This window comes from Excalfactoria chinensis, chromosome 23 (genome assembly GCF_039878825.1).
Source record: "Excalfactoria chinensis isolate bCotChi1 chromosome 23, bCotChi1.hap2, whole genome shotgun sequence".
Lineage (NCBI taxonomy): Eukaryota > Metazoa > Chordata > Aves > Galliformes > Phasianidae > Excalfactoria > Excalfactoria chinensis.
Window position 1 is genome coordinate 3,289,282 of NC_092847.1, and position 15,668 is coordinate 3,304,949.

The 15,668-nt window shown below is 53.9% G+C and overlaps 1 protein-coding gene across 2 annotated transcripts; it reads right to left on the bottom strand.

The window, feature by feature from the left end:
• PPARD (peroxisome proliferator activated receptor delta) lies at window positions 1-15,195 on the bottom strand. Of its 2 annotated transcripts, none has more exons than XM_072356134.1 (8): window positions 15,069-15,195; window positions 12,231-12,316; window positions 4,385-4,614; window positions 3,681-3,832; window positions 3,030-3,168; window positions 2,614-2,816; window positions 1,868-2,318; window positions 1-1,458 (listed from the first exon to the last, which is right to left on the bottom strand). In XM_072356134.1, the coding sequence occupies exons 3-8, from the start codon at window positions 4,518-4,520 to the stop codon at window positions 1,211-1,213; spliced, it is 1,329 nt and encodes a 442-aa protein (XP_072212235.1). In that variant the 5' UTR covers window positions 4,521-4,614; window positions 12,231-12,316; window positions 15,069-15,195; the 3' UTR covers window positions 1-1,210. The 2 variants fall into 2 exon arrangements, with proteins under 2 accessions (XP_072212235.1, XP_072212234.1); XM_072356133.1 differs by having other exon boundaries at window positions 142-1,458; window positions 1,868-2,321.
• Window positions 15,196-15,668: the final 473 nt, after the last annotated feature.

Genomic DNA, 15,668 nt, shown 5'->3' on the forward strand with positions numbered 1-15,668 from the left:
ACCGTCCTTCTTGATTTATTACCATCTTTTGTATTATCCCACCTTATGGAAGTGCAGAATGCAGGCAGGAATGGAAATGCATCCCATCCCCCGTGCTGGAAACAACCCCCGAGCACTCAGTCCTGCACAGAAGGGCTCGGCCCTAAGAGGTGCTTAAATATTTAGTTTGGATTTATTTGAAGTCCAGTCAGTTTGCGGATGTTATTTATATAATTGGAAACACTTGGAGGTTTGTACTTCTAGCAAAAATATACATTTCAGTTGGAGGGTCGTTACACTGAAGGGAAGAGCAAAAAGTCCCCCAGGTGACCAAGGCAGGAGTCCATGTGTCCTGGGGGTGCCACCAAGCTGGGGCCAATGGGGGCTTTGGGGACAGACCCCCGTGTTGGGAGCAGCGTCTCCAGTGCCTCCCCCAGAGGACTTCAAAGTGCTTTAGAAATGGTAACTCCTTAACAGCCCTGTGAGGTACAGGAGGTGAGGGTGGGGAAACTGAGGCACGGTGAGGAGGTGGAGGGCAGCAGCAGGTGTGAATGGCCAGCCCAGCAGCACGGAGGGGAAGCCCAGAACCCAAAGCTGACCCCAAGCTCAGGGCAGCGGGAGCCTCCCTAGCAGCTCACTGTGAGCATCCCTCCCCCTTATGAATACTTGGTGTTTAAACCATGTTTTACAGCTGCTCTTTGCAACCAGTACATTGATCCATCTTCATTTCCCCCCTCTGAGCGCAGGGCAGCCTGGCTCCCTTTCCTGGAGGGAGAAGCTGAGGCAGGACCATAAGCAGAGGGGTGAAGGCCACGTACTTTGGTGGCAGCAAAGAAAGCCACACTGTAAGTGCTGCTGCTGCCCCATGGGGAAACCACACCATGCTTGGGGCTCTGAACAACCAGAGCAGCCCCCACTGCCCCCAAGCTGCTGCAGGAACCTCCTGTATATACAAAGCAAACCATCCGGCTGCTCTGGAGGCCCCGCAGTAATGGAAACAGTAGCTTTAGATTTGCCTTTGTAAATTCGTTAGTGTGTTAATGGAAGTCCCAAGCTACCAGGAGGCGGCTGCAAAACCTTACAGCACCTTGCCCTGTGTACCGTACATTGGAGTCGTGTAGAAAAGAGTTTCCAGTAGAAGAAATGGAAGACATGGGGAAAGGTTTTCTTTGTTTTTATACAAAGAGTCTCGCTTGGAATCCATGGCTTCATTCTCATAAATAAGAGGTCCTCAGTACATGTCCTTGTAGATCTCCTGCAGAAGCGGGTGCAGGGAGGTCTCTGTCTCCGTCTTCTTGATCTTCTGCACCAGCTGGGCGTGCTCTGTCACCAGCTGCCGCAGGTCGGCCATCTTCTGCAGCAGCTTGGGGAAGAGGTACTGGGCGTCCGGGTGGTTGGACTGCAGGTGGAACTCCAGCGCTCGGAGGATGTTGTCTTGGATCTCCTCCACCTGCTTCACGTTCATCAGGCCGGGTCGGTCTGTGGGGAGGAAGCGTGGTGGTTGGGGTTATGGTGCAGCCCACGCTGCCCATGGAGGTATGGAGCCGGGGAATGGAACCCACCCACAGTGATTCCAATCTGGTTAACCAGGTAAAGGGGAAAATGCATGCCCTCAGACTGCATGTCTGACAGCAGAGATGGTACTCGGTCCAATCTTTGGGATCAGAACCGTTCAGTTCTTCTCTCATCCCCCTAAGTCTTGCAACCCACGGCATGGGGGTTAATTAGACAAAACTTAAAGATCTCTTCCAACATAAACCATTCTATGATACCATGATAAAACACCTGTGGCTGATTTCTACCAGCAAAGGCCCTGCTGAAGCACTGGGTCAGCTGCAGCCCGTCCCCTCCCATCCCCACAGCCCTGGGGGATGCTGCATCTGCTCACCTCCGCACAGGATAATGGCAGCCACAAACAGAGACAGGTCGCTGTCATCCAGCTCCAGTGCATTGAATTTCACAGCAAACTCAAACTTGGGCTCCATGATCTCGTTGAAGGGTTTGCGCAAGCTACGCAGGAACTCGCGGGTCACAAAGCCGTTCCCATTGGCCACCAGCAGCCCATCCTTGTTCATGATAGAGGCCAGCATGGCAAAGATGGCCTCGTGCACCCCGTACTTCAGCAGAGTCACTTGGTCATTCAAGTAGAGGCCTATGAAGCTGGGGATGCTCTTGGCGAACTCGGTGAGCTCCCGCACAGTTTCAACACTGGTGCACTGGCAGCGGTAGAAGACGTGCACCCCGATCTCCTTGTATGGGGGGATCCCGTTCACCAGCTGTTTCCAGACCAGCCCCTTTTCTGCTTGCCACAGGGTGTCCATGTCATGGATCACAAAAGGCTGCTTGAAAAAGAAGAGAGCCATCAGGAACCTGCTGCACTCAAGCTCTGCCCAGGACATTCGCCTTTGCCTGCCCTTGCTCTTTCCTGCTGAGGGAGCCCTGGAAAATGGCACCTACACACAAGTACAAGTCTGAGAAGAGGTGGGAATTTCCCCAGCAAGTGGCAAGTCATGTAAAGAGCAACAGCTGGGAACTGCTGCATGTGCAATAGTTACAGCAGGAGGAAGACGAGCCCAGAGAACAGCCCCCTAAACAGGCTGCAGCCAGCCCTGCGTGCCACAGGAGGGAACTTACTGGGGTGCTGCTGGCCTTCCCGGTCAAGATACCTCTCGCTTTCTTTTTGGTCATGTTGAAGTTCTTCAGGTAGGCGTTGTAGATGTGCTTGGAGAAAGCTTTCAGATCAGCCACCTGTGGGTTCTGGCAGCTGATCTCGTTCGCTGTCAGCCCAGCTACCAGCTTCCTTTTCTCTGCCTCCGGCATGCGGCCAAAGCGGATTGCTGCGAGGAGCAGAACCAGAGAATCAACACAGCCCCCATCTCCGCTCATAGGGGCTCCACCACCAGCCCTGCTTCCCACATAAACACCTTGGCTGGAACAAGACGGTTCCACCTGAAGTTCTGCCTGTGAATCCTTGGGATGAAGAATCGCTCATGGGGCAGATGGTCCCAGGGCACCTCACCAGCAGAGCCAGGAACAACAGCGACACTCACCATTATGTGACATGCCCAACGAGAGGCATTTCTGGAAGCGGCAGTACTGGCACTTATTCCTGTTCTTCTTCTGAATCTTGCAGCTTCTCTCACACTTCTCATATTCCAGCTTCATGCGGATCGTCCGGCGGAAGAAACCCTGCACAGAGTGGGACATGGAGCAGGGGGACAAGGGAACAGCAGCCTTAGCACCCACACTTTAGGATCAGTCCAGCTTGTTAACCCCAAAGAGATTCATCCTCCACTGGGTGTTTTCAGCACAAACAGAGCCACGAGGAGAGGTGATGTGGTGGGAAATGGGGAAGAGTGTGTGTGTGATACTGCATGCAGCCAGCAGGGAGGGATGGAGGAACAGGCTGTGGGCCCCAGCCTGCAGCAAAGTCTGGCAGGGCCTCACTGCTAATGCAGCCTTGCTGGCATCTGGTGCGGGGGAAGGAATTTTAGAGGTGCGGCCAAGCTGTGGCCAGCAATCCCAGCGGGATACACATGCAGCTCATGGCTGATCTGCAGCACAGACAGTCTTTAAAAGCAAACCCAAGGTCCTGGTGGAGGCAGAAGGATTTGCTTTACAAAATAAAGCACAACGAGTTAAGAAGTGGGACACGTTGGTCTGACCCAGGCTGAACCCTGCGCTCCCCGGGGAGGACGCACCTTGCAGCCCTCGCAGGCATGGACGCCATAGTGGAAGCCCGAGGCTTTGTCTCCACAGACTCTGCACTCCACGTTCAGTGCCCCCGAGGCCGTCTCCTCACAGCCCATCTGCAGCTGGTCTGACAGGGAGGGAGAGGAGCTCTGCGAAAGGTCTGCAAACACACAACAGGATCCGTCCTGAGCAGCAGCCACAAGCACAGCGTTGCATCCAACCCCACCTGAATGGGGTGTTTGGGTGGTTAACCTCTGAGATTAGGCACTGGCCGCAGGCTGATGCCATGTATGGAGCCGCAGCGCTGCCAGGAGCTAACAGACTCCACATCCATCAGTGCTGAGTTTGGAAGGACTCTGGAGCTTAATTTTAGGCGGTGAAACCCCTCCACAATTTTGCAAGGCAGCCAGCTTAACTCATATGGTCAGTTTGCACTTTTGCACTGAGGATTTCAAGAAACAAAGAATAGTTCTCAGCACCTGGGAGCCCTCCCCTCTTCAATATACACTCTCTGGGGTACAGCCCTCCCCCCTTCCTGGCCCCATTTCTATCTCCCAACCCACTGCCACCACCCGCGTGGTGACTGCAGAGGAAGAAATAGGTGCCTCCATGCTTTGGCTCTCAATGAATTGTTGCATGGGACCAATAGAAGCCCAGCTCTGTTCATGTGCAGGCCCTTCATTGTGAGTGTGGGGGATGTGGCTCCACTCACCGGTGTAGCTGCTCGAGGGCAGCGAGCTGTCTGGTCCTGCACTTGGGTCCGAGGCTCCGCTGGGCACCGTCACTGCCTCTTCCTCTTCTTCCTCCTCTTCCCTGACCTCAGGTACTTCCTCCTGTAGTTGTTCCATAACTGATCACCCCTCAGTGCCAAGACTGCAATCCCTGTCATAGCTCTGGCATCATCCGCGTCTATCCAAGATGGACCCTGCCAGTTGCACTAGCCTGTGGGCAGAGGAGAGCCAGTGTCAGTGCCATGGGAGCAGCCCCGCCGTCCTGCTCTGCTTCGTGTCCTTATCCATGATGACAGGCAGACCCTGGGGCTTCTTAAAGGCCGCTTTGCTGCTTGAAGCCCAGCAGACTGATGCTGGGACACCAACCAGCCCACAGCCCACCCAGGGTCCAACGGCTCCACACCCCGCAGATCCCACAGCAGACGCTGCCCTGGGACACGTCCCCTGCAGCCGCCAGCAGCTCGTGCTGTCACAGTGGCAGCCAAGGACGGAGTTTGGAGCAGCCAGCACTACCGGAAAGGTTCAGATAGCACGCGCTGCAGCTGCCAGCACGGAGCTCAGCCCCACGCTGTCCTCAGCCCAGGGGCTGCAGGGAGCACAAGCAGGACTCTGGGTCTGCAAGCCCCAGCCCCACACTGTGAGAGTGACAGCTTCCTGCCAGCCCCCGCGCTCCCACTCCTTCCCGTTACAGCAGTGGTGTTTATTTTCACTTATCATGTTGTAAGCGGCCCCGGCTCCTCTGCCAAGAGCCATTCAACTGAGCGTGCTGCTGCTGCTTGTACAGCTGCGGGGCTGAGCTCAGCCATGGGCCTGGCTGCACAACCCAGCTCATGTCCTAATCCAGGGTTTCCTGTGGGAGGGTTGGTGTGGGCCCCTTCTCCCCGTGTTTCCTCTCCCTGTTTGTGGTCACCCATCCCATCCCCTGCTGGTGCTGTTCCCAGTGCCCAGCAAACAGGTCCTGGTGGCACAGGGCTCCCTGGGCTACTTTGCTCTCCTGCAGCATCCTCCCCTCTGTTCCCAGCAACTGGCACTTGTGCTGCAGCCAGCTCCTTGGGAAGCTGTCAGCATTGAACAAGGTCAAATCAGTGAGCAGCAGCTGGTGCCAAGGGGGAGGACAAAACCTGCAGAAGAGAAGCCCAATGTCAACATGCCACAAAGCCAGCAGCCAGGCACCCCTAAGGGCTGGTGCTGCATCACAGCCTGGGCCCACAGCTTGCTTCTCCTCTGCATACCAGGAGTTCAGAGCTCTAGGGGACAGGAACTGGGACTGTGGTGTTACCCAGCTCTGTCAGCAGCAGCAGAGGGGCACAAGGCTCAATAAATGCTCCCTGCCTGTGCCTCCTGGGCAGCACTGAGCAACCATTCAGGGCTGTGTTGTCCTTGGCCTCCACTCACGCAGTGGGGCACAACATGCAGGCAGGAAAACCTGTTTGCTGGAGATGGAGGGTAACAAGCTGAATCTGTTTAAAGTCTATATATAAATAAATGCACACACATCAGAAAAATGCTTTTTGCCTGGAATAGCTGTCAGTAGAGTAGGATGGCAGAAGGAGGTCCATGCAGGGCCTTGCACTCACGGGCAGCAGCAAGCTCCACAGACCCACCAAAGCAACTCCAAGGCTGTGCTCAGAGTTGATCTGGCTGCAGATGGCTGCACACACCCCAGGGGTGTGGGAGAACAGAGGGCAGGACACATCTGACAGCAACAGCAAACTCCAGCAGAGGTGCCCCATGTGAGCGAGGGCAGGATAAGGATATGCATCCCACCCATGGACAGAGAAAAGCTTTCACCAGAAAGCTCCGAATATATTGTTTTAATATCTTCTTGCAGGCCAAGAGCAGAGGGGAGCTGCGGGAGCTGTTTGCACACCTGCCTTTCCCTGAGCCCTTCCCCTGTTTTCCAAACAAGGGAGATAAAGGGAGAGAGGAGGCATTAATTCCAGCCTTCAGCAGATGAAAAGCAGCAGGGATTGTGCCCACACAGCAAGGTGCTGGGCACGGCCCTGTGTTGCTGCAGGGGATGTGCAGACCCCAAACCCTCCAACTTTGGGAGTGGAGGCAGCAACCAAACAGCCGCACACAGAGACCACCAAGACTTTACTTTCAGCTGAAGGATTGAGTGGAGTGTAAAGAACAAGCCAGCACTGGCTTGATTAAAATCAGTGCAACAGCTTCTTTGACTCTTTTTAGTGCTGGATTCTTCCGGCACGTGCAGAGAGAACAGAGAACTGTGCCAGCGTCCAGGATACTTCATTCAGTCCTGGGCACCAGGGAGGCCCCCTCCTGCCAGCCCCAACAAAGGCGAGCCTTTGAGGGCAGAAAGTGTTTGCAGAGGATCACACAGCAGCAGCCATGAGCACAAAGGGGACGTGCTGCCTCCCCACAGGCCCCCTGGTTCAGAGCAGGGTGGCTGAGCTCCATCCCCCTGACAGAGGGACAGTGGGGGACCCTGCACATCTCCAAAGGGTGACACCAGGGATGATGGGGTGGAGGGCAGAGGATGCCCAAAGGATCCTTCTCATCTCCAGGAGCTCCTTCCCCATTCGACACCTGCAACCCAACATTTTAGGGTGTGAGAAGCGCCCACTGCCCTGCAGGGCATGCAGGAGGGCTGCAGGGGATGTGACAGAGCAGCCCAGTTCTGCACTGCTACTACAGCACTGCACATAGAGCACAGCATCACCAGAGCAGTCGTACACTCCAGCACAGACACTGAGGGGCTGGCAGCCACCAAATTAAAACAACTAAATGTTCACAATTAAGACTTGATCTTTAAAGCAGATGTAGTTTTGCTGAGGGCGAGCTCCAAAAAGAAGCAACCTCAGTGTGCTCACTGTGGTGGAGGGAGCTCTCCCACCTCTATACCCCTCCAGGAGAGAGCACAGTTGTTTCTCATACAGACAGGGTTGGAGGCAGCTCCGTGTTCAATCCCCATTGCTGCAGCGTCACCACGTGCGTGTCCTCCTTGGAAGATCGAAGTTCCCAGACAAAGTGCCAGAAATGGCCCAGACCTCCCAAGGGACAGCTCACAATGTCAACCTGCTCCAACAGTTGTTTGAGTGACCGTAGAGGAGGTCACAGGGGGCTGCGAAAGGAAATCAATCACCATGGAAGCACCTCTTTGTGTCTGTGCTCATTTGGAAAACAAAATATTAGACAAATTCATCCAGATGCAATGCCCTGTTGATCGTGCATTCAGCACTGCATGGCGGCGTTCTCTCATGATGGAGCACACACTGAATAAACACACCAAGAAAATGAGCTTATTTCCATTAAAAAAAAGTGATTGCCTCTTACTGCCCATTATTTGCAGACATCCCTTGGATTGTGTCACCGCTTCCGAAGTCTGCTGATCTAGTACCAGTTTCTGTTCCTCCTCCTTCACGTCATCTACTGCTAATAAAAGCCAAATCAGAGCTAAGCAGATGCTGCAACACAGGAAAGGTAACCAAGTGCAGAAAACCAGGAGACGCAACCATTGTAAACATGTTTGGTTTTTGTTCCTGAAAGACCAGCACACCTCCTCATTAGCTAATGAGATCCCAGCAGTATTTACTACCCAAGTGTTTCCTCCCTCGCTCAGAAGCCTTGGCTGCAAGGCAGGCTCCGTGCAGGAATAAACGACTGGAGCTGGCGAGGCAGAGAAAGCACCTGCCCCAACACCATGGATGTCCCCTCCTTGTCTTCTCCTCCAGTGCTGCTGGCTGCTCTTCACCAAGTATAACCCAGCCAACTAAGCATTGGGTGCTGCCTGAGCTGTGTTGATGCTAATCACTCAACAACATATGACAAAGAAGTACAGGAGATTCCCTTGCTTGCCTCAAGCTGCCAGTGAATCACACATCAGCCACATGCTACAACTCATCCACTTCCTGGATAACGAGGAAGAGAAATAAGTCAAAGAGTTGTGAAACTCACTGGATTCTTCTCTTTTTGCATCACAGCTGTCCCCAAAACCAGGTCACTGCACTCCAAAAGGAACTTCCTGCTTTCTCACTAGTGCTGGGTTTTTTTGGGGGGCAAGAGCTGCAGGAGGGGCTGCTCTTCCCTTTCAATTCACCTTCCAGAAGCTGCAAAGATATCTCTGGCTCCAGGGGCTCCAAGACATCTGATGTGCTGCAAGACCTGTAGATGGCACATACTGTGTGAGTGTTCATGCCTCTGTGGGAGCCATCCCTACACAGCTCACCTGCTCTCCATGAAAGAGGCTCCCTGCCCTCTTCAGCCTTGGAGCTCCACAGCTTCCTTTTGTAGAAGGGTTGGCAGTAGGATGGGCAGCGAAGAGCTGAACACTCACCAGCTCTTATCCCAAGTTCTGCTTCGTGACCTGCAGCAAATCCTGCCACCCCCCATACCTCCATTTCCTTCATCATCAATAATAATAATAATAGAGTTCTGCAGTGCTTCCTTCCTTGTCCTTTCCTTGCTACATTAGCTCACAGAGACGTCATGTTTTGGACCTCGATGCCAAGTGTCATTGTTTATTCCTGTATTATGGATTTGGACACCTGTTCCCAGTCACGCTCACAAGCCTTGCCTGCCCCAGGTCAGTACACCATGCTGCTCGTGACCATCTCCTCTGTCTGTACATTCCCATATTAAATGTTTCCAGGATTACTTTCAGCAAATAAACTGCCAAGTCTCACGCTGGAAACTGCCAGCTGATATTTGTGTTTTGCTGTTAAGTCAGGACAGCCCAGAGCGAGCAGGGGTTGTGTGTGGTTGACTGATGGGATGAGGAGCACAGCCAGGAAACAAGCAGCTATCAGAAAGGTGACACCATCTCAGCACTGGAAACTGCATAAATGTGTTGTCATTTGAGAAGACCATTAAGTCTGGTAACGAAAGAGGACCATCCTCACTCACACCAGGGCGCAGCAGAGGTGACATGACCTGTCCTGTAATGCTGGGCATGGCGCTGCCATGGGATGGTAAGCTGCTCTCAGCTGGGTGAGCAGCTTGGCTGCAGCATGCCTATACAGGCACTGCAAAACAAGTTTGCTCCACGCTGCATGCACAGGCTGCAAGGCTCTGCTGTCTTCTGGAGGCCACGTGCTGCAGGAGGACAATGCTTTGGGCATTCTGCTGCAGTTTGAGCTCAGAGTGCTTCCAGTACTGGGAGGGACACAAGGCAGCCTGTGAGGCTGTGGTTATGTGCCAGCACAGCATCCTGACCCCACATGCCCATCCCATTCGTTGCCAATGCAGAGCCAGTGCCCAGCATCAGGCTTGCTTTTACATCTCTGCTTCCTCTCTGGAAGTGCCCAAGAAGCTGCCTGCTAACACTCCCCCTTTACCATCCCAAAGGGAGATAAAGCCCTCCCTGAACCTCCGAGTCCTGCTGTGCATTGCTCCAAGGCGCTGGCTTTGCTTACAGACCCCTGGTCCACCAATCCACAACAGGCCACACGGGAGGATCTGGTTTCAAGAACACCAGTAATTATAGAACAGAGCTGACGGGAGGAGCTCGCAGGAACAGCAGTGAGGCTCCCAAAGCAAACAGCAGGCACAAGCTCAGAACTGCACTGAAAAGGAAAATCAGGAAAGCAGTAAGAGCAGCAAGCTGCTGCTGCAAAGTCATGGAGCACGTATCTGAGGGAGCACTGGGTGGCAGTGAGCGTGGCTTCCCCGTGGCAGCATTTCTATCAGAACCTGGCGTGGCTTCTTTCAAAGCCTCGGTGTCACTGGGACAGCAGCAAGTGTCCCCACAGGGCAATCAGATCCCTGGAAAAGCAACAGGGAAACAGAGAAATGCAGCAGCAGGCCACTGCTCTGAGTCACTGGAGCCAAATTTAGCTGGAGCCAAATACCCAGCAGGCCAGCAAGACCTAACAGCAGGCAGCCAGTACTCCCAAATCCAGGAAACCACCCCCAAAAGTGTTATCAAACCTTTCTGCAGTGACTGAGATCCCCTGTGCTAAAGCCACCAGCCTAAAGTTTGCTATGCTTACACTCAGACTCCTAGCAATGTATACTACATATTTCACAGACCGTAACAAAATATCCCAAGCACTCCCTGATCCCAGGACACAGCTGACAGTGAGCGATGATGCCCAGGCATGGGTTCAGATGATTCAGCACAGCCTGGGAACGTCCGCACCGAAATGGTTGGAACAAATCGCCACGCTCGCTTCACCTCCCCTTCAACCACACAAAGGGAGAGAGAGAGAGAGCAAATCTGAGTTTGACCGCATCCAGAGAGCATTAAAATAACTTTGTTGCACAAACTAGTTCAACACCCTCTCAGAGATCTGGAGGAGAGATGTTTCTTACTATTTTTGGCTACACTCTGAGTAGCAAGAGCTGAGGGAGGAGCAGAAGTTTCCCTGTGACCCCTGCCAAGGAGAGGACCTCAGCGCGCTCCTGACCGCTTGGATTTCTGCCTCAGCCCCTAGAGAACAAAACACTGGAGCAAAGCATCAACACCTTTCATAACACCCAAGAGGGGCACCACCATCAGCCCAACACAGCGAGCTCCCAGGACCCCCAGTTCAACCCCACACTTGTGCACATCACCGGCTCTTTTCTAAGTTCCAATTCACAGACTGGGGCAAACCATTAAAACACAGGACACTGCTTCTGGTTAACACAAGCATCATCTGGCTGTTGCTATCCACAAGCCTTAAAGATGCCCTGGTGTGACCCAGCACCAGGAAAGGAAAGGGACTTCTCTGCAGTGCCTCATGCAAAAACAGCTTCAGAGCCTGACAGACCCATGGCAGCCAACACAAACCACACAGCAAGCCCAAACCCTTAAAATTCCACCATGAGGGCAAGCCTGACTGTGTCCTGGCAGCAAATGATCTCCTTGCCATGAGCACTCCAACAGCATCACACCTGATTAAAACAATCACTTGCCTGTCAGGTCCTGCTGCCCAAAGGAACCTGTGAGCCCCTTACTGTGCCAGTCCCAGTTTCTAAGAACACAGCAGACTTGCAGTTTGTAATTGAAAAGCCACAGCTGAGGCATTTCCCCCAAACACAACAAGATGTACTGTACAAAACTACAGATTTGTCAACAGACAACACTCTTGAGAGGAGGAGACCATTAACATCAGCAAGTAATTCTGCACAACAATGCTTCCCCAGTCAAAACAGCCTCATGTGGCTCATTACAAAACCCTCTGCATACGCTGCAAAAGTTCCTTGGAAGTCCATGTTCCAAATGCCAGAACTGAAAGAGCAGAACAGTTGCATAAACTTTAAGAGACACTCAATAACTTGCCCCAGCTGAATACCTCAGATATACGCGGTGGCAGAAATAAACCCACCCCCCTGGCACAGGCAAAAGCTACGTGCAGGCGACCACCCTGAGGCACTTCAGCATCACCACGGGCAGGACTGCAGTCCGAGCCACATCCTCTATTGCAGGGCTGAAGCAGGAATAATCTGCTCAGTTCTGCCTGGGTAAGGCAGTCACGTAGTAATAGGTGTTGTCGACATCGGTGCCAGATTGTGTGTGCAACAGGTAGGTGATCATTTACCTAAGTACAGTCCTCTATGATTTAGAAGAGGCAATTTCAGTTGTAAAATCCATGAAGTAACCAAACGTTGTTATACTTCGAAAGCAGCTGCTGGCTCGGAGGAGCAGGGTTAGACCACAATGCTTAAAGCACACGCCTAAGCAGAATCCTGAAAGACCACATTCAGAAAGTGAGCAAAAAGTAAGGTGCGGGATTTAGAATGAAAAAGACATTGAGGAATGCCTCTGCTCACGGGGAGAAGCGAAACTCACTGAAAGCTCTTCCTCGGCTCTTCCCTACCCCAAGTTTTAACAGAAATAAGCAGTGTGCTTGCACAGATCTGAAGGCAGAAGGGGAAGGTTACCTCTCCGCAGCTGTCCCTGTCTGCCCGCCGCTGAGAGCCGCCGCTCTGTTACCATGTCAGCACGGAGAGCTGGGGACCAAAGTGATCTGCAAGAGAACACAACAAGGATTTCCACAGCTGTGCCGAAGGCCAGATATTTATGCCTCTGGGAAAACTGGGACAGATCCAGCCACGGCTCTGAAATTTAAACACACACTCCCTCTGCTGCACGATGCTGGGGTGAGTTCCTCCCAGCCAGCATGTTGCCTTTCCCTTGTGCTGGCCACATTTACAGCTCCATCACCCCCAGTTTTTGTGACCGTGTGTAAAGTTGATGTTAAAACACTGAGCTCATGGAAAAGGTCTGCTATGGCCGTGAGGCGGTTTGCTTTCTTGACCAGCTTAATCCCTCCTTGGGAGGCTACATGAAAGTTACTGTAACTTTAATGAACCTCTCCGGTTCTTGAAACTTAAGGATTTGATGGAGTTCACCCCTCTTGGTTTTTCTGATAACGTTGCAAATAACTGCAGGCACAGGAGAGCAGTAAGAGACCACTGCAGGGGGAAAAAAAGTCTTGGAGACTTTGAACCAGAGGACTTACAGGAAAATATGCTCTATTTTTAGACACAGTTATGCAGACTAACTGGACTAACATTAAACAAAGATGCTGTGAACATGATGCTACTTGAACCCACGTACCCTCCCTGACATTGCACAGGCTTAGCTGCTCCTCCCACCCTGATGGAAAAGCCCCATTCTGCAGCGCTGCCCCTTCCAGCAGCAGCAGACCCCCAAGGCAGCCCAGCACTGATCCCACACACACAGCCTGCTGTAATTGCTGGGCAGGGAGCTGATCCCACCTCGGGCTGCAGCCTGTCCTGCACCTACCTCCCAGCCTCAGCAGGCACTGGGAGCTACAGGTGCACAGGACAACCCCAAGGAAGGAGCACATCTGCCCTAAAAGCCAAAGCAACAATTCGTTGTGCTCTCAGCTCCACAGGCATAGCAGAACGCTATGGCTGCAGCAGGCTTCTCATCCCACCCCAAAAACAGAAGGGGTTTTTTCCCCACCCAACATCAAGACAATGCTTTTCATTAACTTCCTGATGAGGAAAGGCAATAAAGTCGTTACATCCCCACTGGCACATCAGGAGCTGGCCTACTTCATTTCCACCAGCAGTAAAACCCATCCCTGACTCGCTAACAAAGTTGACAGTGTTAACCAACACATGAATCACACAGAGTGCACAACTCACACCCTGGGCTTGCCCCCAGCACAGGGCAGAGCACTCACTGATGCTTCCAGAGACCTGAGCATTAACACTAAATCACCAGCTCACCTTGTGCTGCTCATAGGTAAGTGCCAGGACATGCCCAGCACAGTGTGCACAAGGCATTACTTGCACCAGCTCACTAGGGTGCAGAGGGAGCTGCCAGCACATCGCTCCTGAAAGCTTCCTCCTTCAGTCTTGGCTGATAAGTCACAAGGAAAACCTGCACCCAACGTGCTTCTGTCAGTCAGGGAAAGGGATTCTCCCAAAAGCAGCAAGAGAGTTTGCACAATGAGACTTCTGATGAGACCCAAAGCTAGAAGTACAATGTGGGCTGATGGACGAAGGTGACCAACTTGCACCTTCAGCCCTCCCGCACTGTAAATCTTCAGCCCCTCACACAAGGCTTTCCCAGCATGTGAGTGAACACGAGGCCCAGCTGCTGGAGGGAAGAGGGCCAAGGCTGCCTGGAAGGAGGAAACCACACTGGGTTTGAAGTTCCTAAACACAATGCAGCTGATGGCCAGCAGATGCTGTGAGCATTGCCACACAGGGTTGTGTTGGTTGCTCCACCTTCAGCCACTGAGCCTTTCTGTGCCCTGATTTCCCATCCAGAAGCACTAGAGCACAACACACCTACCTCGTAAATCTGTTGTAAGGCCTAATTCATTGCCTCCTGTAAATAAGCTGGAGTCCCATAAAAAACATCAGGCAGTTAAGCATCATCTGAGGTGGAGTCAGCACACAGAAGCCTTTCAAAGCATAATAAGGCCAGGAGGCATTTTGACCACAAAAAAAGGGGGGTGTCAAAACAGTTCAATGCAAAAGCAGGATCCTTATTGCTTGTGAACAAAAGAGGGAAGTCAGAGGTGAAAGAAAATCAGGTCTGGTTCAGAGGCCACCTCCTTCTGTTACACCACTTTACCTTTCACCTGGGACTTTTTACAAGTGCTTCTCAAGCTCATTAAGAGCTACAGTCCACCCAGCCAGCAAAGCTGGTGCCACCACAGGGCACAGCCCACCTGGGGGAGGGCACAGCCCAGTAGGGACCATCCGGTCCACAGTCAGCATGGAGTAAAGGTGGCGGTCCCTTACCCCATCGGGACCACGGCAGCAGGACGGCTGGTAGCCCTGCTTCCCTACCTCAGCGGCCAACAGAGCTGCCTGGGATCCCCTGCTGAGGAACATCCCCATCCTTTCGCTTCTCCTTCCTGCCCACATCCCAGCTGAGCACCTCAGGGGTCCCCTGAAGCCACACGCCTTTGGGGACAGGCCCGTCCCGGACCAGCCCGGCTATATGTCCACCGCAAGGAGCAGCTGCACCCTCATAATGCCTTCAACCCACCGCCCCCAGAGAGCCCCCACCCCTCCAGGGCCCCTCATGGAGCCGTCCCAGCCCTCACGGCGCTCTCCCACCCCTCACCCCTCACAGACCCCCCTCAATCCCTTGGGGGGAGGCCCAACACCCCCAACACCCCCACCTCCCCCACCACCCGCCCCCCCCACGTGCTCGCAGCTCCCCACTCCACATCCCCACGCCCCCCCGTCGCTACTCCCGCCCCGTGTCCCCCCCCGCCCCGCTCTCACCTCCCGTTCCGGCCCCGCTCCGCTCCCGCAGTTCGGCCGCCGCCGCCGCCCCCCGCAGCCGCACGTCACCGCGCCCGCCCTGACGCCACCGCATTCCCAGCGCCCCGCAGCCAATCGGAGCCGCCCGGAAGTGAGTACCGCGTTACCAAGGCAACGACCCAAGCCCGCCCCGCCCCGTCGCACAGCGCCCCCTGGCGGGCTCAGGACGCACACCTTCTTCCGCTTCGAGGCGCGGGGCATCATGGGAAATGTAGGCGCTGCCTGCCGGGATGGGGAAAGGCACAAAATGGCGGCCGGGTGGGAGCTGTCACAAGGAGCCGTGGGTCTCCCCCTCCGCTCCCCACAGCACAGTGAGGAGGAGGAGAGGCAACACATTTGACCTGCCACAGCCCCTGTCTGGCAGTTCAGGTCCCCAAGGCCGTCACCCCAAGGCTGCAGCCACCCATGTCCATTCTGTGCTGCATGGCAGCAGGGCACGGGGCCATTGGGCACCCCACAGCCACACAGAGCTGCTTTGTGCAGCCACGTCACGCACGTGGGCCTGCAAACACAGCCCCTCTGTGCAAAGAACCGTCAGAAAAGAGCGCTGTGAGCAACCAC